At 39.8% G+C, this 25,776-nt stretch overlaps 1 protein-coding gene and 1 long non-coding RNA gene across 5 annotated transcripts in view; one reads left to right on the forward strand and one right to left on the reverse strand.

Annotated features, from left to right (window-relative positions):
- LOC140608600 (uncharacterized) overlaps positions 1 to 14,406 on the forward strand; it is a 54,293-nt gene extending 39,887 nt beyond the window's left edge. The window contains exon 3 of the long non-coding RNA XR_012010580.1: positions 14,045 to 14,406. This is a non-coding gene — a long non-coding RNA (uncharacterized lncRNA). The remainder of the gene's footprint in view (positions 1 to 14,044) is intronic.
- MET (MET proto-oncogene, receptor tyrosine kinase) overlaps positions 1 to 25,776 on the reverse strand; it is a 124,153-nt gene that overhangs the window by 47,444 nt on the left and 50,933 nt on the right. For all 4 annotated transcript variants that reach the window (XM_072783342.1, XM_072783341.1, XM_072783339.1 and 1 more), the window contains 8 exons: positions 22,828 to 23,019; positions 13,222 to 13,356; positions 12,289 to 12,462; positions 6,789 to 6,949; positions 4,602 to 4,704; positions 4,354 to 4,490; positions 3,515 to 3,676; positions 2,448 to 2,547 (listed from right to left, as the gene is read on the reverse strand). In XM_072783342.1, the coding sequence (XP_072639443.1) occupies positions 2,448 to 2,547; positions 3,515 to 3,676; positions 4,354 to 4,490; positions 4,602 to 4,704; positions 6,789 to 6,949; positions 12,289 to 12,462; positions 13,222 to 13,356; positions 22,828 to 23,019 (1,164 nt within the window). The remainder of the gene's footprint in view (positions 1 to 2,447; positions 2,548 to 3,514; positions 3,677 to 4,353; positions 4,491 to 4,601; positions 4,705 to 6,788; positions 6,950 to 12,288; positions 12,463 to 13,221; positions 13,357 to 22,827; positions 23,020 to 25,776) is intronic.

Below are 25,776 nucleotides of genomic sequence, written 5' to 3' on the forward strand. Positions count from 1 at the left end.
TATGAGGTAGTTCTCACAAATAATAGTCAAATATAATTCTCCCTTCTTGTCCAATTCTAATGTATATTCCTATTGTGATAATCCGTTTCTGGCTAAAACAAGAGAAGTTTACATTTCCAGACATGTAGAGATAAGATTTTTATCTTCTATCATTGTTTGAACCTACCTTGGGTTATGGAACTCTTATGCCTCACATCTACGAGGTTTTTAAGTAAATGTTTGATTACAAATGAATGAATAAAGCCAAAAGATGTTCTACATGTCATCAGAATGCTGGTGAAGGGGAAGGAAACTTAGCTATTTTTTTTTTTAATAACCCAGGTTCAGTGTGAATTAGATAAACTAATAATTTCTCAGATTTCCAAAGTGTCAAATGCCAACACCAGAAAGGGTATTCTTATTTGGTTAACGAAAAATTGTTCTGTTTGGCTGCAGAGAAGTGATGTTCTTTAAATTAATAGCAGTGGTATTCTAACTTTATTTGTGGCCATGTGTGGGGATTGGTTTTAAAGCTCTCTACTTCATACGGTGACTCCCAGGAGTACAATCTCTCAGGAATATGATAAAAATCTAATAATACACTTTAGAGGTGATGCAATGTGGCTGATTGAGAAGGTCAAGAAAAATCTCATTGGAGATGACCTTATTGTTTGGTGATTTGGCTTGACATTTCTAGCCCCAAATTGGTTTTTGTAATTAAAGAACACTGTGGCTTTAGTCTTCAAGAAATATTGGATGGAGAATCTAAAAGAAAGTGCTGTAATTCAATCTATCACCTGTCCAATCAAGACCTTGCTTGAGAGGGGGCACTTACAACTTTTATTTTTAGTTGAGTGCACACAAGTCCAACTAGATTATAGTATTTTATATTAGAGAAAAACATCAACAAAAATATGAAATCCTTGTAAATAACGCCAACATTCCTAAAGCCTAATCTAAAACTATCATTTTAATGTGATCTATATAAATTGTTAGACCATAAAATAGGTCAATCACTTTTGAGGAGGTATTCAGTTAAATTTTGATTGACCTTGCAAATAAAAGAAGGGAAGATGGAGAAATACCAAGTAACATACACTCTAGGACATCAGTCTTCTAATGCTCTTTCTCATTACTTGATAACATGCTAACAAAGGGAGAAGAACAGTAGCAACAGCGTTCTTACAGCGGGATGTAAGAACATACGTGTACCTGCCACTTAAAAAGACAAGGATTCTGCTGGAGGATTAGAGTAAAAGGGTAATATTCTTTGGTGCATTAAAAAAGGGATTCTGTGGACTGAATGTTTGTGCCCCTCCTCACATCACATGTTGTCATCCCAATCCTCAGCAGGATGGTATTTGGAGATGGGGCCTTGGGAAGGTAATTAGGTCATGAGAGTGGAGTTCTTATGAAGGAGTTAGTGCCGTTATAAAAAGAGAAATAAGGGGTGCCTGGGTGACCCAGTCAGTTAAGCATCTGACTTTGGCTCAGGTCATGATCTCAGGTTCTGGCTCAGGTCATGATCTCAGGTTCTGGCTCAGGTCATGATCTCAGGGTTCTGGGATCGAGTGGGTTCTCCCCACTCAGCAGGGATCCCCCTCTGCCCCCTCTCTCTCCTTCTCCACTCCCTTCTGTCTCTCCCCCCGTCCCTTCCCCTCCCCCTGCATGTGTGTACACGCTCTCTCTCAAATAGATAAATAAAGAAATCTCAAAAAAAAAAAAAAAAAGAGAGAGAGAGACACACACACATACACAAGAGAGCTTGCTTCCTCTTTCTCTCTATGCCATGTGAGGATAAAATGAGAAGGTGGTCTTCTGCAAATTAGAAACAGTGCCCTCACCAGATGCTTGGATTTGCTAGTACCTTAATCTTAAACTTAATCAGACTTTAGAAGTAGGAGAAATAAATGTTTGTTGCTTAAGCCACCCAGTCTATGGTATTTTTGTTATAACATCCTGAACTAAGATAGGGAATGATGTAGTTTCTACCTGTGTTGACTATCTTTAAAAACACTACCTCAAGTTGATAATCATTTGTGTCTAACATTTTGTGTGTGTGCGTGTATGTGCATTTTATAATGTTATAACGTTAACCTGAGACAAGAGAATTTTAGTTGCTGTATAAAATAGACTATTTGACCTGTGCTGCAAGGAAGGTAACTAGCAAAATTAAAAGCAAAACTCAGAGACACTTGGGTGGCTCAGCGGTTAAGTGTCTGCTTTCAGCCCAGGGCGTGGTCCTGGAGTCCTGGGATCGAGTCCCACATCAGGCTCCCCGCATGGAGCCTCCCTCTGCCTGTGTGTCTGCCTTTCTCTCTTTTTCTCACTCTCTGTGTCTCATGAATAAATAAATAAAATATTTAAAATAAAATAAAAGCAAAACACAAATGTCCTATGTATCCTGAAAGCCAGGGGTAAAGGCAGAGATGAAGTGTTTTAAGTACAACCATCTCTCAAAGACTTACCACTGTAAAGTTCCTTCTTGTTTCATGGACATCTATTACCATCCTCAGGACACTCACTGAATTCAGGTTTTTTCCAACAGCTGTTATTGTGCTCCCACCACTGGCAAAATAAAACAGAAAAATAGCAATATTGAGAGGTCCTTTCTCTACCATGTATTTTAAGAAAGAAGTTAAATTACATCACATGTCATGACTACAGTTTATAGTCACAGCCAAAGTCAAATGGAAGTTCAATGGTCACTCTTCTTTGGAAACAACTTATTGAAACTGAAAATATTTTTAAAAATTCCTATTTCATAAGTTGAAGAAATGTATTTTTCTTTTTATTCACAAAGTATGCAAAAGAATTTTTTTTTAACTTTTAAAAATAAATCCAAGAAAAATGAACTTAGACAGGATTAATGGAAACAGGCAGACTGAACTGGGCCCAATGAGATACTGACTCAAAAGGAGTCTCGTATAAGGAAAAGCTGTGTCTAAAGCAGGCGGAGCAAAAATACACTGAAGAATAGAGGGAAAAAGGTAATTTCACTTTTGGGCACTCAAGTTAGTACAGAATTGACGTTTACACAATGTACGTGAATAAATACTATGGTGCCACATTTAACTGTTGCACTGAAATCCATTTAAACTGTAATAGAGTAGGATAAAATGTTTCTTGGCATGAACCTAGCAATGATAAAGTCAAATCGTACTCAGAACCTGAATGTAGTTTTCACTCCTGAATTAGAAAGGCAGCCTTTAAAAGAAATGGAACAGCATCAAAGCTAGAGATAAAACTGCAATTCCTCTGGACTATTTGACAGACAAATCATTCTTATGTTCATTATTTTTTTTTTTAGATTTTATTTATTTATTCATGAGAGACACAGAGAGAGAGAGAGAGAGAGAGAGAGAGAGAGAGAGACAGAGGCAGAGGGAGAAGCAGGCTCCATGCAGGAAGCTTGATATGGGACTCGATCCGGGGACCTCAGGATCAGGCCCTGGTGAAGGCGGTGCTAAACCGCTGAGCCACCCAGGCTGCCCTGTTCATTATTTTTTTATACCCATCAGAAGATTATACTTACCTAATAAAAGATTTCGTTGGATGAATTGCATAGACAATGGGGTCTTCCTGGTAACTGAAGCTGTTCATCTCTCGGTTGGCTAGGTCAATTTTCAATTTAATAGGAAACTCAGTTGCAGTGGCTTGAGCTGGGGTATAACATTCGAGAATACTATCTGACACACTGAAAAAAAATTAAGAAAACTGACCTTAGCTATTAGATACATATTTTAGAATTACATGCATAAATCAAAAGTATATCACTCATTGGCTCCTAAATGAGAATTTCCAGATGTGTCTAGAAAAAAGCTTTCTAATGTGGCCTATTTACATTTGACTGGATCCCAAACCTAGCCTTGTTGTAGAGAATCCGTCAAAGACCTCAAAACATTTGGGATTTTAAGTAATTTTTAAAGTATCTTTTTGGTACTTGATTAAACTGAGCTCTTTCACCTCTAAGGATCAAACATAACTTCCCTCTAAACCCAATCTCCCCCATCTTTCTCACCTCCCTAAAGTGATTTAGGGAATTGCAAATCTTGATGGGAATGTTTAATTTATTGTCAATCACCAGAATCTCACGGCTCACAGCATAGTCAGGATCCTAACATGTAACACTAGAGAAGGTAGATGGAAAGATGAAATTTAAAAAGTGAAATTAATAAGCATAAGGGAAGGGTAGAAAAATCAGCAAAAGGGTAGATGGATATGGGAAGAAGGAAGTTTTGTCAGTAGAGGAGTAAATACTATACAACTTGATTTTCCTCCACAAAAAAAAAAAAAGAACAATCTTTTCTTGATTTGTTACGTATAGAAACTAATTCTACTTGACTGATGCAACAAAAAATAAATATACAACACCTTTTTAAAGTACATGTTTTTCCACCCATTGAAATGTGTCTAGAATTCCCACTGTTGAGGTATTTTCCAGTTAAAGTGAGCAAGGTGCCACCATTCTTGGGACCATAACTTGGAGAAATACTTGTTATAATAGGATCCTGAATAGGAAATAAGCACAAAACAAAACAAAGTAACTTGTTAATTTTATGACTCTAAATAGATTAAGTAACAAATATCCTAGTTCTTGAGAACATAGTGCTTAGACTTACCACATACGAAAATGTACTATATTGTGCTGTCCCTCGACCATTTGAAATAATTATGGATATATTGAAATGCTCGTTCACTGCAGGGCCAACTGTGCATTTCAGCCTGAAAAAAACCCCAAAGTTTAATATATTGCAAATCCAAAGGAATTTTCTAGTTTGGCTGTTTCATGTGAAGGAACATTAACTGTAAATTGTGAGCTGGCTACTCTGAATAGCAAACAGGGTTTTGTGGTATTAGGGCTAAAAATCGTATATTTCCACTTCTGTACTATTACACTTCACACAGACAACATGGAACTGTTAAACATCATCAGTGTGGACCTCACCAATTGAAAAATTTATAATAATCTGGGTCTAAGCCTCTAAAACTGTAGGCATAATGCTTGGTGTACTTAAGATAAAGAAATAATTCAGCACCATGTGAAATACTGGGCTAATTATAAATAAACCAAATCTCTTCATTAAAATATGTCAACAGGTACATTTCTGTGGTTACACATGTCACATGTTTATTTACATTACTTTAAAAATCATGAAATTGTGACAGACTTTCCATAGAATTATTTTTGAATATTAATTCAAAATCTTACAGTCCTGAAAAAGTATAAATATGATTTGTTTTTATTTATTTATTTATTTATTTATTTATTTATTTATTTATTTATAAAGATTTTATTTATTTATTCATGAGAGACACAGAGAGAGAGAGAGAGAGAGAGAGAGAGAGAGGCAGAGACACAAGCAGGCTTCATGCAGGGAGCCCGATGCGGGATTTGATCCTGGGCCTCCAGGGTCACACCCTGGGCTGAAGGCAGACGCTCAACCACTGAGCCACCCAGGCATCCCTGATTTGTTTTTTATTAAGCAACTTTTTAAAGAAGAGAATGAATTATGTTTTACTTTTACAGGCTCTAACACATAAAGCAGGGAGTAAGAACTAACAAGGGAGATTTCTAGAAAGAACTTGTTTTTCCATTAGCCAAACAAGTACGACATTAATAGATGTTATGGTCTCTAGACCTCTGCGTGATCCCAGAAAGAATTCTACAAGGTATAAAATAACCACATGATAGGAGTTTTATAGCCATAAAACTTGAAATGTTTGGTTGTTATTACTACACGATAACTAAAAGTTTCTGGATTCCTCGTTCATTATGGGATTTACATTGATAGAAGGTAAACGTAGAAAATGGCAGAACAAGCATGTGTCTTGGATCAGGAGAGTTGAGTCTGAAGGCCTCTCGAGCTCTCACCCTCTGGATTGCCTCTGCTAAACCAGGCTCCACTTCTCTGAACTTCAGACACGACCTTTGTAAAATCAGTATGGTGTTGCTCTCTCCTGGGATGAGTGGCTATATGAGATAAACCGCTGAGCCACCAGGGCTGCCCTGTTCACTGATTTTTATAGAAAAAACCATTGGAGACTATATTTGAAGATTTTGAAGTTGGAGCAACTCTAACAAATGCTGTTCTTTCAAACCTACCCAAACAATTTCTGAAGAAATGTTACAAAAATGGTTGAAAAACTCCCAGATGCTGGATTCTTCTTTTCTTTACCTCGGCAATGTCATCTTTCTCCTTTTTAAATCCCGGTGTGTAAGTAAGTAGGTTTAAAAACAAAACAGTTGGGCCGCCTGAGTGGCTCAGCAGTTTAGCACCTGCCTTCGGCCCAGGGCGTGATCCTGGGGTCCCAGGATCGAGTCCCACGTCGGGCCCCCTGCATGGGGCCTGCTTTCCCCTCTGCCTGTGTCTCTGCCTCTCTCTCTGAATAAATAAATAAAATCTTTAAAAAATAAAATAAAAAAATAAAAACAAAACAGTTTCTGGGCGCTTGGGTGGCTCAGTCAGTTAAGCGTCTGCCTTTGGGTCAGGTCATGATCCCAGGGTTCTGGGATCGAGTCCCGCAAAAAGCTCCCCACTCAGCAGGGAGCCTGCTTCTCCCTCTCCCAATCCTACTCCTCCTGCTTGTGCTCTTTATCTCCCTGTCAAATAAATAAATAAGATCTGAAAAAAAAAAAAAAAAAAACCCACACAAACAAAATGCAAAACAGTTCCACAAAGGATGTTTAGAGGACCAAGACTTACTAATTCAAGACATGGAGATTTGGGACAGTCTTTACAAGCATTCATTCTAAAACAGAACCTGTTTTCCAACCACATTCCAGCAAAACATTTTAAGATCCTTACATATTTGTTGTGCTCTCACTTAAGGTCAAGGTGCAGCTCTCATTTCCAAGGAAAACTTTGGTTTTCTTTAAATCAAATTTATTATTCCTCCTGAATCCGAAGTCCCAGCCACATACAGTCAGCACTGTCCCTCCTTCCAGGGGTGCACTAGTTGGGAAAACCTACAAGGACAATCAAAAAGTTTAAGAAGAAGTCAAGACATTATCTTTCGTTTGTGTGCGAAACAAACAAAACATGCATCCACAGTCTGACATTTTTCTTTCACTGTCTTAAAAAATGGAATTTTCACTGCAGGAAAAAAAAGGTCACAAATTTCACAGAATCTGGAACAAATATTAAAACTAAGATGCTAGGGACACCTGGGTAGCTCAGCGGTTGAGTGTCTGCCTTCGGCTCAGGGCGTGATCCTGGCATCTGGGATGGAGTCCCACGTCGGGCTCCTTGCATGGAGCCTGCTTCTTCCTCTGCCTGTGTCTCTCTCTCTCTCTCATTGTCTCTCATGAATAAATAAATAAAATCTTAAAAAAAAAAAAACTAAGATGCTAAAAAAAAAATTGAAATCTCGGGGAGCCTGGAGGCTCAGTCGGGTAAGTGTCTGCCTTTGGCTCAAGTCATGATCTCAGGGTCCTGGAATGGAGCCCCACACGGGGCTCCTTGCTCAGCGGGAAGCCTGCTTCTCCCTCTCCCTCTGCCCCTCCTTCCACTCATGCTCTCCCTCTCTCTCTCTCTGTGTCAAATAAATAAATAAAATCTTAAAAAAAAAAAAAAGAAAAGAAAAAAGACTAAATGCTGCTGAAATAAGTTGTTTTCAGGAGATCCAGAGATGGAACAGAGAGCAGATTCAGCCCGGGTGGAAATGGAGGGCCTTCTTGGGCCAGTCTGAAGTGAATTCATCTGGTAATCTTCTAGGGTGGAGCAGACACAGTTTGGGCCCAGACTTTTACATTCTTGTAACTTTCATTATAACTCCTCCATGGGCCTCCAGATCAAACTCTGACCAAAACCTTTCCTGGGCCCTAGGAGTCAAGCACCCATATGTGTCTCGCTTTGTGCACCAGCTGGGTGCTTGCTACTGCCTTGTGCTGAGGTATTGCCCACCCAGAGAAAAACAAAGTCACACAGTAAAAATACCTCTGGTATCCAGTGTCTTCACAGCTGCATTCAGCAGCCATCATGATGCTCAACACAGAGACGGTATTCAATATGTATCTACCATTCATTCATTCATTATTCATTATAAATCATCTTCCATGTGCTACGCATTAACAAATGAATGAATGAATCTATTTTTTATACTTGTTAATTCATATTTATTACTGATTTGGTATTTTCCTTTTTTTCTTTAAATCTGCTCACCATTTGATATATATCAGCTGGCTGGCTGACACACTCAGCTTTTATTTTTTTTTTTATTTTTTATTTTTTTTAATTTTTATTTATTTATGATAGTCACAGAGAGAGAGAGAGAGAGGCAGAGACTCAGGCAGAGGGAGAAGCAGGCTCCATGCACTGGGAGCCCGATGTGGGATTCGATCCCGGGTCTCCAGGATCGCGCCCCGGGCCAAAGGCAGGCGCCAAACCACTGCGCCACCCAGGGATCCCCACACTCAGCTTTTAAAAAATGATGTAATTTTAAATAAATACATGCAGTGTATTATTTCTATTAGAAGTAGATATTAAAAAAAAATACAGAGAGCCCCCAATGTAGCAATGTTTCTAATTATGTCTCTTGGCATTATTTTACATCTCATTGCTAGGACTGATTTTTTTTTTCTCCCCCATGTTCAATGTTAAATAAATAGGTTCATTTTCCTATTGCAGGTTTACTTTGGGTGTGTTGAAAGTAAGATCTGAGCTCATTAATAAAATTTTGGCCAGTGCGACACAAGATAGCAAAAGGTGCTTATGAAAGTCTATAAGACGACTGATCTTAGGCTAAACCTATTAAAACAAAACAAATTTCCAAGTTAAAAATAAGCTTCTCCTCAGCAGCTTTGTCACAATTGAGAAAGGAAATGCTCTTTTTTTTTGGGGGGGGGACATATTGTAAATTGTGCTGTAAAGTACAATGGTGGGAAAACAGCAGCACCATAGAGGCAACTTGAAAATCAGTAAAGGTGTTTGCTAAAGGCCAAGTAGCAAAAGCCTAAAAGTGATTCCTTCACATTTTAGAAGGGCTTTTAGCAAAATTCAAATTTGGAAACATTCCCATCCATCCCAAGTAAAGAATTCCAAACCAAAGTCTTAAACTTACCCTTGCTACCAGATTCCCTTAAAGTCTTGGCTTTACCCATAAAATCACACACCTGTGCCCTTCACAAACATCTACTTGTCCAAGTCTAGGCAAATGAGAAATGTCAGAAATCCAGTAGGAGAGGGCGAGGCATCTAAGCCTCCTGGACTGTCTTCAGCCTGAGGCGGCCACATAGCTGCCTTTCCCTTGCTTAAGGAGGAGGTTCCCCCATAGAAAACAGCTGCCTAAGGCTGATGTTGGCCTGACCCTGCCGCTTAGATCCCTCCCTCCTTTCTATATAAAAATTGAAGTGTGTCACTCTACATACATCATTACTTCCTATATTCTATTTATATTCCTATATAATATATATATCCCTATATAATGGATTGGGTGATGATTTGAGAAAAGATGTTGAGAGTTGTTCAGCTGCTATGCTGGGGACAGAAATGGAGGTTCTAAAACCTTTGCTGGTCAGTTGGTCAGGATTCCAAAGGCCAGCTGAGCTTAGCTATCCTCCCTGGGCTGCGATATTAGAGCAGGGCATCGGGAACGTTTCCCTCTTAGCTTATGGGGTAATGTTCACTCTTCCAGGGGAAAAGGAAGGAAGCGGTCTTGGACAACACACCCTGGGATAGAACCAACAATGAGCTGGCACTCTGAGCTATCCTGAAGGGCAGGGAAACTCTGTGGGAAGGAAATGAGCGTCCAGCATAAAGCCACAGATGCTAGGACTCCCACCTGTCTGGACAGGGGAGTAACAGCCACAAAAGCAGCTCTCACCCTTTCAGAGGGGAGAATGGTATAAACGATCACACTTTCAAAATCCACCAAGATAATACATGAGAACGCTAAAACAACAATACCCCCTCCCCCATGGAAAATGAATTCCCTCTTCATTTGAATGAAGAATTCGCCTCTTCAGTAGTTAAAAAATCACAAATATATTGGTGGTCGTGTTATTGGTGGTAGCCTGAATGACCCCGCCCCCACTCCCGCTGCCCCATGAGATATCATTGTTGCTTCTTATCTGCATCTTCCAATCAATTAATAAGCCATTTTATTGTCTCACTGGGCCTGAATTCAATCCGACAAGATATGACAATTTTATCTTAATAAATTCAGAACTCATTGGAAAGTGCTCTTCCTTTTCTGAAGCATTTCTCGTTGCTCTTTAAGTATGAGATCAGATAACATGTTTGAAACAAAATAATGGGCTTGCAATCCTGAAATCTCTCTCATGTGGAATTGCAAAGAATTTCAGCCACTGAACATCATGTACCTTGAAAAGCAGGTTAACTCACATTTACTGGAAAGTAAAACTATACACTAGTTGGGTTTTGTGCCTACAGTGTTTAAGACAGATAAGAAATAGATGAATAATCTGTCTTATTTTTTGCAGTAAGAATGCTAAATGTCACGGTCTAGTGCAGCATGAAATCGTCCTAACAACTATGAACCGAAAGGGATTTATGGACTCAGCTGCACTACTTTCCTCCAAACCGTACAGCCCAAGCCTCACTGACTTGTGCACGATGCGACGCAACCTTTTAAAATCACCAACTACACAAAGTTGGGAGTTAGGAAAGGTGATGGCAGAGGGAGATTTAAAGACTGTGAGAGAGTGTCTGGTTCCAGAAAATCCTAAAATATTTAATTGTCTTAAAAAAACCATTTTAGTATGGTTTTCATGACTAATAGAAGGAAGTACATCGGTCAAATTTAACGTTCCTTTCGTACAGGCTCTCAACTGCTCTGTATTTAAAACACCAGTTTGGCTATTCTTGAAACTGTTGTGACTCCGTTGCATGTACACACACGCACACAACCTCCCCCCCACCCCCATATACTCTCTCCATATCTCTTTCGCGGAATTGCTGAGTTCAGATTTCTCGTGTCTCAAATTGCCAAGGCTGTATGTTTAAACAAGTATAAAATTGCACGTGGTTTAAAAATATACTAAATTTTTTTTTAAAAGGTGCATAATATACCACAGTATAGATTTGAATCTGTTTTCTTACTATCTCCTAGTTTATTCCCTGGCCCATCAAGCTAAGTCTTTATAACTGTGTTTCACCTAACAGAAAATGATTTGGTTTAAAATCCAGTCACCCTGCACAAATCTTGCCCCAAACCGTAACTAAACGAAAACAGCCATGCGCTTGGGGGAGGCGGGGTGGTGATTCTTGTTCTGACTTGCACGCTTTGTTTACTTGGGCTTGAACCAGGCGACCGAGACCTTTAACTTGAGTCTTTCACAAGAGCCATTTACTAAAGTCCAACTGTTCTATATGTGGGCAGGGAAAATACATACTGGGTCCTCATGAGGGAATTATTTTCAAGAACAAATGTATTTGGATCGAGACATTTAAAAAAAAAACTGCCATGGAGATTTTCATAGCACCAAATATCTGCTTCAACAAATAAGGAAGCAGAGGGTTGAGGAGCGTGGCCACAATGTTATGACTGAGCTCTCTGCTAGAAGCTAAATTCTCTAATAGGAGGAGGCACTTCTGTCTTGTTTGGTACACATGTCCTTAGTGTCTAGAAGAGGGCGGCTATATAGCATGCACTCAGTAAACAGTTTTGGAACGAACTAAAAAATGAAATGGCTCAGAGTATAGATGCTAGTATAGTCACCGGTTGCATCTGTACTTACTCGTCCAGGAACTTTGAGGGAAGCCACACAGCCACCAACAGGTGTTCACTGTCCACCCACCTCCCACAGTGGCCTGGGAAGGAGCCTCTATCTAGTCTTACGTGTGATGAGACAAGGCCACCATCTATCCATCACACAGGAAGAAACTTTCTGTCCTGTCTACCCCAGTGCGGCTGGCATCCCTAGCTTGCAAGGGTCAGCTGAAGATTCTGGATCATGCCACGAGCAGATCTCTCTGTGTGTGGTGGAGGCTCATGTCTGGGCACGGTAGATTACGTAGGTGGTGAGTCAGATAAGTCAGAAGGGAAGGGTCCCAGGATGAGGAAATGGGGAGCAGTATTGCTCACTGGCCCCCGCTCTTTTATTCACAAAGCACAAGGGAGAGCTACTTGCTCCAGGAAAGAACTACTTAGTGAATGTAAAGCAAGTAACTTCAGGTACAAGACGCAGGGTGATGTGTCCAAAGGCCACCGTGAAGGAAAACCCTGAAGATCGATGGGGCTTTGGCTGGTGTCTCGCAGCTAAATGAATAAATTGAATGTGAATTTTTGTCATTAATGGGATTTATGTTTACCAAAAGCCATACACGACAGCTGACAGATTCCTACCTCATAGATTGCAGGCAGACAGACCTCCTGAGTCCACGCTCCAGTGGGACATTCCTCCAGGTGCACACATCTATCGTGGCACCAGCCACACTGCACAAAGGGAGGGGCGGAGAGACACTGACTGCAGGACTGAAAATGCTCACAGCCTAAGCCATTCAGTGGGATCCTGGTGATCTGTGAAGGAAAGTGATGCAGAGAGCTTCCAGAGGGGTTGTTTGCTTGCTCAGTGAAAACTAAATACACCAAAGATAAATGTAAATATAATTGTATAGAGTCTACCAGAGATGGCACCTATGGGTGAAAGTCATGCAACAGTAATTAAGTGATTTAAACAAAACCCCCAAATTCCTTCCTTTCCTCTACGGTTGGCGCACATGTGATAAACATGACCACTGCTGTCCAGGGAACACAAGGACTGTCATGCAATGTGAGAGGTTTTATTTAGGAGGGACATTCTGCTCTGTCTGAGACGCTTTTAAAATAACAAGAGAATATAATTTAAGCTGCTGGAAAACACACTGAACCCCTGGGAAATTCTAAGTAAGTTTACATATCATTCGGCATCAGGATGCACCTCCTTCTCGAAGAGAAGAGGGATTATGGGCTGGTGTCAGATTCTGATTACATTTCAGGACTTAGCTGCCTGCGCTAGAGCTCTGCCCTTGGGACCATAATTCTCATTCCGCGCGCTTGTTTTTCTCACTGAGAAATACAGGACAAAAAAGGACACATTATGGAGAGGACCTCCATTTGGTCCAAGCTTCCTGAATAAAAATTTATCTTGGGTTCAGAAGATCTCTGGAGTATTCCAGAAACAACCTGAGAGGGGAGAGGTGATTCCAAGACCAAGACAGAAAGCAGTTAGATGGAACTGCAAATACCGACTCAGGAAAACCTGCAGCCCTGGAACCTCCGTGTGGGGACAGGGCTTACCTTCTTCCCAGTGACAACGAGTGTGTAGCCGTTTTGGTTTAGTGGGTGCTCCACAATTGCTTCTGGAGACACGGGGTGGGAGTCCAGGCGGAAGTTCACGTGAGGGGTCGACAATCCTGATCGAGAAACCACGACCTGAGAAACGAGACACGAAAGACCTTGGTCCAACAAGCTCAGTTTAGATACAAGTGGAAAACGGGGACGATAATGCTAATAACAGATTAGGGGAGCTCGGGGGTATTTGAACCAAAGGCCCAATGGTTTATCTCATTGTAAATCAATACGACATCTCCTAATCTCCTGCCTTGAAGACAGCTCATCTGAACCCCCACGGCAGACTTTTGCATAAGATTTTTTTTAATGGTTTTTAGGGAAAGAGATCTTTTGGTCATCAACCAGCCCACGCAGATGGATCTTCACGATTGTATTGGGAACTGGAGGAGCCAAAACTCTCCCCAGAATAGAAGACCTCACTTACGCACAAGGATTTCAGATTATTTTTAAAATTTATTCTCCCTCCCTGCCCCAACTGGGCAGCTTTCCTTGACGTAGTGGAATGGATAGTGGATGGGGAGTCTGCAGGACCCGGACCTAGTTCCAGCTTTGCTACTCTTAAGTCATATTTATAGATCTTCTGAGGTCAAAATAGGCCTTCAGGTATTATAAAATAACGTGCTGTGGTTTCATAGGCCATGGTCCAGTCGGATGTTATTTCTTGAATTATAAAGTTCTGCTTCTGGACCTGGTTTTATAATAAAGGTCTGATGGTTTTAAAAATGCCTTGGAAATGAGGTTTGATGACTTGTGTCATTCTTGCTTTCAGGTACTTCTAACTTAGGATGCTTCTCAGCCATATAACTTCCATCTTCCCGGCTGCTGGAACCCAGTAATAATGAAGTCCAGGGATAAAATCAGAGTGACTATCAGAGATGAACACTACCAAGACTTGAGGAGAGTTCTGGAGTGCTCGGAGGACTTTTACTCTTAAACAGGCAATCGGTTTGCAACTCCATGAGGTGCAGGAGGCTGAGTGCAGCCCTGAGCTTGAAACTGCCTTTGTGAAATTGTCTGACATCCCAAATACCCTTTTATGTTTCATTGAAACTGTATTTATTTATTTACCGGGGGTATGAAATCATGGGACAAACATGGGCATCTATGAGATTATGATTAATAAAATAACCATTCGATCTCAGCTTTCTCATCTGTAAAATGGGAATGAAAATTACAGGTGTAATTAAATGCTTAGTACTCTTAACAAACACACACAACATATGAATGTTCCAGGGAACTAGCTGTAAATTTTTTCTTCAGCACAGTCAAGTAGCCTGAAACCATTTGGGAAGATTCCCAAAGTATTTAATTTACTCCCAGAGAGTAGGTTGTTGATAGAGAAGCTAACCAAACTCACATATAGCTACAAAAGCTAAACATCATGACATTTTGTTCTAACACTTGTTCTATCCCAAACACTCAGCACTTTCAAAACATCTCCATTAAGCAGGGTGGCTATATTTGCACAGAAGTTAAAATGATGGATCAAAGGTCATTTGGTCAGGATGAGAAAGGATGGAAACGGTTGTTATTCCTAAATGTAGGGTCCAAATAGTTATCTGTGACTTTCGTAGCCAAAGTAAAAAGAAGTTTAATCATTGGTCTATCTCCCCCTTGGGTACAGGGTACAAACAGAACATCAGGATAGCAGACTTTTAATGTCTCTATCCCAAATTATTGAGATTTTGGTTACCCAATTTTTGACTCACTTCTGATGCTCAACACTTGTTTTTTCTATCTGCCCATCCTCATTTTTTTTTCATATTTCCCTGATTGCTACCAACCACTTTCAACTACAAAGATGAAAAAAAAAATCTCCTTCTCTCACACACAAGTCAAACACAAAACCAAACTCCAGCCTCCCTTAATAACTGGACTCTGTTCTCTGCCTCATTCTAGGCTTTCCACCTCACTGACGATTATTCATCCCTTTGAACCTTCCTACGAATATTTGCATTTTGCCTCCCTTTTGTATCTTCCGTTCTATTCAGAACTGCTACATAACAATCAACTCTTAGCACCCCTTTTTATCCTTTTTGCTTTCCTTAATATCATCTCATATTTAAAACAAGCAATCCCTTCCTAATTACTAGGTCATCATCTTTGACTTTATCAAATATCTGAAGCTCATTCAAATGTTCATTCCCCAGAAAGGATTAACCTTTGTCTCTCTTTTCATAAAGAAGCTCTTCGCATCTCTGGAACTTGGGTCGATTGATTTATTCCCCGTCCAGACTTTTTGTCTGGAGAGCACCATATGTATATGAGACTGAGCCAGTCAATGTGCTGAGAGCTTTAAGTGAATATTTTGTTTACTTACAAAAAATCCTACAAGGTAGATACTATTATTTGCCATAAAGAAAATACAACAGAGAATTTTAGCTAGAAAGTACAAGAGTCAGGTTTCCAAGGAGCTTTATCTAATGCCAGAATCCGATTTGCTTGACCTCTTCTTAAACACTCAACTGCTATACTCTTGGAGCACCAGAGTAAATACTAATAAAAAGCTTCAACTCTGAGCTCTCAAGAGCCACTCATGAGTCAAAGCATTAAAACAAATTTCACAATATATTTGCCTTGCCAAATACTCCTTGTTTCAGTAATCTTGGCTGCACAAGATAGGTGTGCCTAAGGAGAAAGACTCCACATCTAAATAGTTTTTGGTGGCACAGAGGAAATGTTACCGGTAGAGCCAGCGAGTTCTACTTTTGATCATGAGCTAGGATGAGTGTGGCTTTCTGGAGAAAATGGGATGAACCAGAGAAGACAGGGAAAAGTGAGATACCTGGAGTTTTAAGGAGAGGCCGCAAATACCTTTTTGTTGATCATTAGCCCGTTCTCTGCAGGATACCTACTGCTATAAAATGCCAAGAGTGCTTTTCTATCATTAATCCCTTACTTTATCTTATTGCTAGAATTCCAAATAATGGAGTAATCACTTTAACCCTCAAAATACCCCTGTAGGAATGTTTTTAAGAAATCAGACGTACTTTTTGGTTGTCATGGAGATATTTCTAAGGACAGAACTGAATCTAGCACTTAAATTTAATTTTTATGATAAATCACTTGGCAATCTTAGGATAATTAGTATGAAATAGAAGAGTGGCAATTATCTTCGACTGTGTTGACAACTAATCTTTAATGTTTAGGTCTCAAAAAAAAAAAAATCCAAAAAAACTTTATCTTTAATGCTCCTAAAAATACAAGACTGATATATTGGGTTTGAGGGAGTAGGGAGGAATCCAAATGCACTTGATTGTTGTGGCTATGATCTCAAATTATCTGGGAGAGGACACGAGAAAGAAATATATGTACAAATAAAATAAAACCTTTGTGGCTAGGCTCCAAAATCCATAAACCTGAACAAAGTAATTTTGTGTGATACATTTTCTAATATATAAAGGACAGGGGCGCCTGGGTGGCTGTCATTTAAGCCTTCGGCTTGGGTCATGATCTCAGGGTCCCAGGACCTTATGGATCAGAAAGTGGGTCTGCTTTCCTTGTCCCCAAACAGGGTATGGGGCACATACTAGGTCGTAAAGGCATATCGATTGCCTAAATATATGAATAGACTGAAATAAGAAGCTCACTTGAGGCTTGATGAAGGAATAGGTTTTTAAATGTTTCAGATATTTACATAACCTGCAAGTTCGATCTGCATTTTCAAGATATTGCTTCTACTGCCTCTTGCTTTCTTACCTACTATAATAGACTGAATGTTTGTGTCCCCCTAAAATTCTTATGTTGAAATCTTAACCCCTAACGTGATGGTTTTAGAAGGTAAGGCCTTTGGGAGGCAATTGGGTCATAAGGGTAGAGTCCTCAGGAATGAAATTAGTGCCCTTATAAAAGGGATCCTAGAGAACTCTCTTTCCCTCTTCCCACAATGTGAGGACACAGCAAGAATAGCCATCTATGAATCGGGAATCAAGTTCTCACCAGAAACCAGATCGCTGGTATGTTGATCTTGAACTTCCTAGCCTCCTGACCTATGTGAGAAATAAATGTCTGCTGTTTAAGTCTATAGGAATTTGTTATAGTAGCCTGAACTGGTTCAGACACCTGCTTTAGGTTTACTGTCTTCCTCAGTATGTGAGAGAAATTGGTGTTTGTGTAGGAAGAAATCAGATATGAAGAATGGAGCTATTTATTTCAAGCAAGTAAAGATCTAGTTTTCTGAAATGAAAAAACAAAAAAACATGAGAAGAGATACAAATTGCTGATTGGTATTGACAGCTCAAAAAAGGAAAGTGGTAAGACAAAGTACCAGGTGGCAAAAGTTGAATTAAATGTAGCTTTTCTTGTTTTATCCTTTGTTCTTTTTGGTAAATGGGCATGAGTGCTTCTATACCAACTTGATACTACAAAGGCCAGGTATACACAAAAAGCAAAACAATTTTCTTACTGCTGCAATACTGTTCTTGCTTTAGCAGCACATATACTAAAAATGTTGCAATACTGATGTGTGTGTGTGTGTTTTGACTTTTAGAAATGATTGTGAGTTGAAATGTGTCAAAACCAGATCGAGACCTTTGTAAAAAAAAAAAAAAAAAAAGCAAACATCTAAAACCCAAATAAACTAGTAAAATTTTTTAAAATTTTAAATAATCAATACTTTCAAATCAATACTTCAAATACAGTATCTGTAGGATCTGCCAATTTATACAGACTATGTCTGTTTTTGAATTTTAGAAGTGAGAAGAGTTTAAAAAAAAAACAACCCTATTGATAATATACTTCATGTGTTAAAATGTTTCTCTAATGGTTAAAAAAGGACCCAAACAAGAAATCCCAGTTATTCTCTATTACCAAAAACCAAAACAGAAGAAGCTTAGCATTTTCCCATGATTTCAAATATTTATGTTTCCATTTTCTATGTATATAAGAGTATATAAGATATATGTATTTCATTTTTTAAAAAGATTTATTTATTTATTTATTTATTTATTTATTTATGATAGACATACAGAGAGAGAGAGAAAGAGAGAGAGGCAGAGACACAGGAGGAGGGAGAAGCAGGCTCCATGCAGGGAGCCCGATGCAGAACTCCAGGACGCCAGGATCACGCCCTGGGCCAAAGGCAGGCGCCAAACCGCTGAGCCACCCAGGGATCCCACGATATTTGTATTTCAAAAGCATGCATGAATTCATTTTAAGAGACATGCACTGGGGTTGATTTTTACTTATAGACAGCACTCTGAAATTATTATTTATAATGGTCTCTTTTTCAAACAAAAGAAATCTCAGAATTCATGAATATATTTTCTTCTATTTAAACATTTTTTTAAAAAAGATTTATTTATTTTAGAGAGCGAGAGCATGAGAGTGCATGCATGTGCATGAGCAGGAGAAAGGGCAGAGGGAGAGGGAAAGAATCTCAAGCAGACTCCCCACTGAGCACAGACCCTAACATGGGGCTCTGTTACAAGACCCTGAGATCAAGACCTGAACCCAAATCAAGAATCTGATGCTTAACCAACTGAGCCACCCAGGTGCTCCAGATTTTCTTCTAAAGAAATATACCAAATCCACCATTCTTTAGGGATGCAACTAAATCAAGGATGTATATTTAAAAACCAAAAAAAAAAAAAAAAAAAAAAGGAAAGGCAGATGGTATTTTTATCTGAGCATTTCATAAAAGACACCAGTAAATTAGCAATCCCTAAAGAGAAATGTTGTTTAAGTTCAAGCTTCATTTGCCTGGGTCTCTGCCGGATGCTCACAGCATTGATGAATTGATGATCTGTGTCTACATTCTCTAAAAGAGCAGTAATCCCAAAGGTAATGTATGCCACAGGCTTCCAACACAAAGCACTGACATACCATGATGGTGGCACAGGAACTGAAAGAATTTGAAGACAGGAGGTCAATAGATGAATTGATTCCTCTTACTGGGACTGAGTAATTATCCTTAGGTTCACTGATTACTAACCTAATCCTTTAAGTAATGGTCATAAGTAATGATCACAAGCAAAGGATGTCTTTTTGGGTGATTCCTAGGTCTTTGACTTTCTTGCTTATGATCCAACTAGTCCAGTTAAGAGGCACAAGAGAACAGGGGTGATGAGTGGTTACAGCACCAAGGAAATAGGAAGATGGGAAAGGGGGATGAGAGAAGAGCAAGGATGATGCCAAAGAACCAAGTGACAGCTGTGACAGCGCCCAGGCAGTGGCCACTGTATGCAGACAACATAGCTGCCCAACGAATGTTTGTGGAGCTGAACCTGAAACAAGTCCCCACCCCCAACCCACCCGACACACTCACTCTCCCTGGCCCGACAGACATGCACAAATATTTTAATAGCAAAACCTCGCATCTAGAGATTAAAGGCTTTATAAGAGAGCTGTAAAAAAAATAATAAAAAAAACTTATATTAAGCAAGCATTCTTTTTGCAAGTTGATTAGACGAGGAGCTCAGAAGGGGAGACGTGGGCAATCCCTGTGATTAGTCCTGTGATCTTCATGAGTAACCGTCTTCCCTCTCCCACGTAGCCCGGCACGCTGCACTAATGTTCCTGGGCCTTGTTCTTTTCAACATCCCCTCCCCCTTGAAGATTTATAAAAAGCCTTGTTCTCACTGTTTCCTTACACTACCCTGAATAGGACTTATCGTATTCTTTTACTTCAAAGCATCCCAAGAGGGTGATCAGACAAATAAAAACTGGTTTTGAAATCTGTATCTTCGTTGAGTCGGTGCTACAGATAGACTCTAATACATGTACACATCAGTCTATTCAGACAGACTTGCACCTGTATGAGATAAGTTACACATGTTTAAATGTTAGAAACATGTCAAACATGTCTTCTCGGCCATACATATAATATTGTTAGCTAAACAATATAATTCTTTCTAACCAAATAACCACTGTGAAATACCTGATTCACTTTACACCCGACAGCTGGGGCTGAAGCTTGTATTCCCAGCCAGAGCTGAACAGAAGCACAATAGGAAAGGCAGAAACAGCTGCAAACTCTTGAGAGAAAACATTTGCAAAGCAACTTTGACTTTAGGCTTCAGGATAGGAAGGAAGTAAAAACCATTTTTCTGTTCCTTTTCATGTATGGCAGCTGTCTTTGGAAAAAAATGATGTCCATTCTATTTTATAACAGAAACTTCACAGTATTCTTAAAACATGAGTTGTAGGAACTTAGGTCTGGCCACAGATTTAGCACTTTAATGCATCAAAACATTTGTAGAGCTTGGGAGTACGGCTCAGCCAACTGAAGCTAGAAGGTCCCGAGGTCTCTGCTGCACGCCTGACTGACTCCTCCCCCAACATTATTTGCTGTAAACAAACTGGATTTCAGGGATGTTGATTTTTTGAGCCTTTAAGGGCTTTGGGTTTATTTACATAAAATTTAAGGGAATGGAATTCTCTTGGACAAATGTCAGAGAAATGGATCCTATGTGGGTCTCAATAGCCCTTTATGTGTCTTTTGTCTTCTGCAGCCTTGATATCAGGTACATGTTTTTTATCGCCCATACTAAAATTTTAGTGCCTTAAAGACAGGTTTTGTGTCACTGCTTCCTTTGCTTTACTTACTTGCCTAGTAGAGCAAAGTTAGTAAGTTCCCAATATTTATCTGATGAATTAGAAACCAAGTGGTTAAAAAAAAATCAGTGATATCAGAACTTTGCATAAAATAAATATCTACTTACTTATTTTCATCTTTAATGTTTTGGACACACACATAATGGGCATAAAACAGCTTTTTTATGAAAATTCTGGGAGACAAGAATAAAGTACTCGTCACAGCATTTCTGTTATGACGAGACTGATGCATGACATGCCACTTAGGTGGTTGGTTCTGTCACAGAGCAGAATTTACTCAGCTAGCGGAGCAATCTATCTAAAAATGGGATTTTATTACAACTTTAGAATCTGGAAATTGGCCAGGAACCTTTTGATGTAACAAAAAAAAAAAAAAGTAAGACCTAAAGTGACTATAGAAAGCTTATTAATATGAAACTGGACGGATGAGGTAATAAACAATCTAGAAAAAAAGAAAAGCAAAAATAAAGATAAAAAGTCAACATGGTGAATGCATTAGGAACTCAACAGATGCCAGATTCTCTCATGCTCGTTCAGATTTTTTGGAATTCTATAGAATAATATCAATGTTAATTAAAAACACATTTAAAACACCACCACATATTTTACAAGGATAATAGATACGGCCATATTTCAAATACTTTAGAGTGCAAGTGTATGTAGGAGGGGACTGGGCATCCAGTCTTCAGATTTTAAGAAGTTAAGACAGAACTGAATGGTTTGAGGTGGGTAAATAAGAACACTGGGCTGGGAGAGAGGGGGGAGGGGGGGAAAGTACAGTAATTTGAAGCAATGGGAGGAGGGGAGTCCAAATGTGGGAACATTTAGATAGAAGGATCTATGTGATTAGTTTTGAGCTAGGAAGGTTTTATTTACCTGTTTTATGACTTTGAAAAAATTTCACCATGCCCAGCTAGTACAAGGAGAACATGATTTAAAATACAGCGATAAAAAAAATAAAAAAATAAAAAAAATACAGCGATGACCAATATCCATACTACTATAAAGACAGTGGTAATTTAAAAAATCATATCTTATAAAAGAATATAGATAGAGGATGTACAAAAGGGCAAGTCATAGGAAAACATCATTGTCCTCAATTGGTTTACTAGGGGCCATTGGCTGACTGGGATATTAATTAGATCAGACAATTATGAAATAAACATCTCTCTTTAGGAGAAATTTCTAGTATTTGTAGAAAGTCAACATTTCTGTAGATGCCACGGTCATTGTGCATTAATCAAGAACCTAACGATGACCTCGCGTTGAAAGCACTACCCAAAAGCAATCAAACAGATTCAACATAAGAGCATTTTAATTTCTGCAAAGTGCTGTGATTCTTGTATCTAGGAAACACGCTAACTGCAAGTCTGAAATGTGAATTTTTATTGTATGCAAATATGTTGCTATCCATTAAAAGCATTTCTTAATAAAATCTAGATATCCCCCCCTCCTCCATCCAGTATTTGGACTTCTTTGTGTCTGACCCCATTTTTGCAGAATCAGGAGAGCTGGAGTTACAATGGGATCTTGATGATAACGTCCTTTCCTAACTCCTGCCAATACTTCTCAATGATGTGAATGTTTCTTCTCATGGAGACACACGGTTCACACAATAGCTCTCCTTTCATCCGAAGCTTCCCTTGAAATAGGAAAACATCGCCTGGAAGTGCTTTGTTTCATTTTATTCCAATCATGTGATAGAAATCATGAATGGAAAAAACAACAACAACAACAACAAACAAAATCCCAAACCATTCTGGGCAAGGAAATTAAAGCAACCACATTGAAACCGAAAGCTTCAAGAACTTAACAAAAATCAGCCATGCCCTTCATTAATGAGTGGCCTGGGCTTCATTGTTTTGCTTTCCAGTCTGGGTCTTTTTTGCTGCGATTCTCACTTTACAATATTTGCAAATACCTTACTGTCGAGGCAAAAACAGACTAACTGCATGCCACCAGGTGACATAGACACAGCCACTCATAGAAAGCATTTACCTGCATGAAGCGACCCTCGGACGTCCCAAGATTAGCAATGGTGAGGTCTCCTTTGATGAAGGTGGATATAGACGTTAAGAGGACTTGGTTGAACTGGCCCATGAATAAGTCAACGCGCTGCAAAGCTGTAGTGAACTCCGTTCGATATTCATCATTGCGCGCTTCACAGCCCGATGAATTTCTCAAAAGTGTCTGGAATAAAATATGGTCACAGAATTCATGTGAGTCCAGATGCGAGCAAGCTCGCTAAGAAACTTTTCAGTGTGTCTTTTCAGAGCTCAGAGGAAAATGGCAAGGACAACCATGCAAATAAACTAGGAGCCCCAGACAGGCAGAAATTTCTCTAGGGACCCACAAGGCTTCAGGACCGAGAGGTGCTACTCGTGTGTCTAGATTTTTAGCTGCAGTAGGCCTCGCTATCGCAGCACGCCCTGGGGTTGGATGGGTGCATACATAGCAGTGGGACTCGGTGGTGCTAGTAAAAGAGAAACAAAACCGTACATGTCTCAGCCCTGGGCAGAAAGGTAATGCTTCCAGCAGTCAAGTCCAGAAAGATGGATGTCAACTGGAATTGTAAGTGTTAGGGTCACGCGTAATACGTTATATTTTACAATGTGTGCCCTTGTGCATTTGCGGGCAGTGAGGCGGTAGGGGGTGGTGGCTGAGAGACAAGCCACAGGTGGGCAGCACGGCACGCACCCCACTCAGGTTCCTGCGTCAGAGCTCAGTCTCTCGCGGGTATTTACCTTACATAGTCCCTATAACCTCTGTGTGTTGGTAAAATTTAGGTTATCCGTTTCACAAGTAAAGTAGAGAGAGTATAGCAACGTGCCTACCTTGCAGAGCTGTGGTCAAGGCTAAATGGGCTAATTTAGAGATCTCTCCTACCATAGAACCCAGTGCCTAAGAAGAATACCACCCCAGTATTTGTCACCATTAAGGGGAAAGGCTCAAAAAAGACTGTCAAAGCTGTGCATCAAATGCCGCAGGTACCAATTTACAAAAAATACCTGATTGATTACCACTCAATCAGGTATTTCTCCTTTAGGTTCAGCTTCAGAGTTTTAAAAATATTGTTCAGTAATCTATGTCAGTTAAGCACTGTGGGCCCTCCCTCCACCTTGACACCTCCGTGTCCTGGTTTTCCTTCCACTTCTCAAATTGCCACCTTTAGCCCTTGTGTGGGACCACCCACGCCTGGCCACGGGTGTCGGGGCTTCTCAGGGCTCCATCCCAGGGCGGCTCCTCTCCGCCCTCTTCACGCTCCCCCAGACAAGCTGCCTTTCCTGTGGGGTCTGCTGCCATTTAGGGGACACATACGTTGGTACCAACCCCTCCCCTCTCCTCCGAGGTGACTGTGCAATCCCCACCCGACGTCTCCAAGACCTCAGGTTCGACGGGACCAAAGTAGAAGCCACGGCCTTCCCTCCTGCCTGAGCGGACGATGCAGTGAGTGGCTCTACCATTCCTCTGGAAGCCCAAGCCATCGATCTAGGTGCCATCCTTGATTCCTCTCCATGCACAGACCATCACTAATTTCTATCATTTGTACTTCCTAAACATCTCCGGGACCCACCCAGTTCTCTCATCTCCACATTCTGACCCCCATCCAAGCCACCTCTTCTCATTCCTGAACTACTACACTGGCTTCCAAATTAGATCTGCCACATTTGATCTCATTCGTTCTCTACAGTGCAGCCGGATTTTCTTTTTTCCTAAAACAAAAATCTCATCATGTCACTGTGTTTACGACATGCGATGTTTTCCTATGGCTCTCAGGATGAAAGACAAAAATTTTTAACTTGGCCTGGGGAGCTTGCATCATCTGGATCCTCCTGAACTTTGCAAATTCGTCCTCACTGTGCCCCCCTTTATGCTCTGTGCTCCAGTGAGCGGCTTCTTTCAGTTCTCCAAATATGCCACGTGTCCTCCCATTATAGGGCCTTTGCACATGCTGTTCCTGGAGTGATCCCTCCACCTTCATTCACCTTATTGACTGCTATGTCTCCTTCAGATCTTAGGGTGTCATCGTTTCCTTAGGAGGCCTAGTCTGACCTTAACATCTAGGTCAAGTGCTTCTATTATTGCTGCATAATACATTTTACCTGTGTCATAACCCTGAGAGCTGCAACTACTATTTGCTTGTGGATTACATGATTGATTCTTGCCACCAGAGACCCTGCTTGTTTACTGCAGGGTGAAACATCACACAGTAGGTGAAATATCGCACATAGATCTTTAATAAATATTAATTGAGTGAATGAACGAGTAAGTGAATCAGTTATGGGTAGATGGGAGATGACTGTGAAAATATAAACTAATATTACTAAGCTTTTTTTTTTTCTCCTGGAGTTGATATAGTTACGAGTTTATAAGAAACAAATAATAGAGCGTCTGGCTCCTGACTGTACTTATAAGACATCTGGAAATTGGTAAATTTGGGGCAGATAACAGGAGGCGGGAGGATATAACAAGGAACTATCTTCAACTTGGAAGAGAAACAGTTTATTTTTACATAGTTTTGTATGTAGTTTCAAGCTAAGGAAAATAATTTGAAGGTTAGGAATTCTCTATTATCATCCTATTGTATTTATAATAATCAGAAAGCTGCCATAGTGTATTTAGGACGGATTTAGTGTCGAAGAACAAAGTGAAATAAAAAATTTAGTTGTCAAAAAAAAAAATTTAGTTGTCCTTATGTAAAACAGCCTTTCTCCTTAATGTCAAAATTCTGTCACATGGAATACAGAGTTCATCTGCGACTCTTATCGTTAAAAAATAATCTACAATGGTCTTTTATTATAGCAACAAATATTTATTTCTTCATTATAAGTGGCAATAGATTAACAAACAGTTTCAGAGATGCTAAACCTACTGACTCTTGTAATTAATGAAATGTTCTGGTTCTAGACATTTATTTTGATATATTAATGAGTGCTATTGCACTAT

The sequence above is a fragment of the Canis lupus genome, chromosome 18 (genome assembly GCF_048164855.1).
Source record: "Canis lupus baileyi chromosome 18, mCanLup2.hap1, whole genome shotgun sequence".
In the NCBI taxonomy this organism is placed as follows: Eukaryota; Metazoa; Chordata; class Mammalia; order Carnivora; family Canidae; genus Canis; species Canis lupus.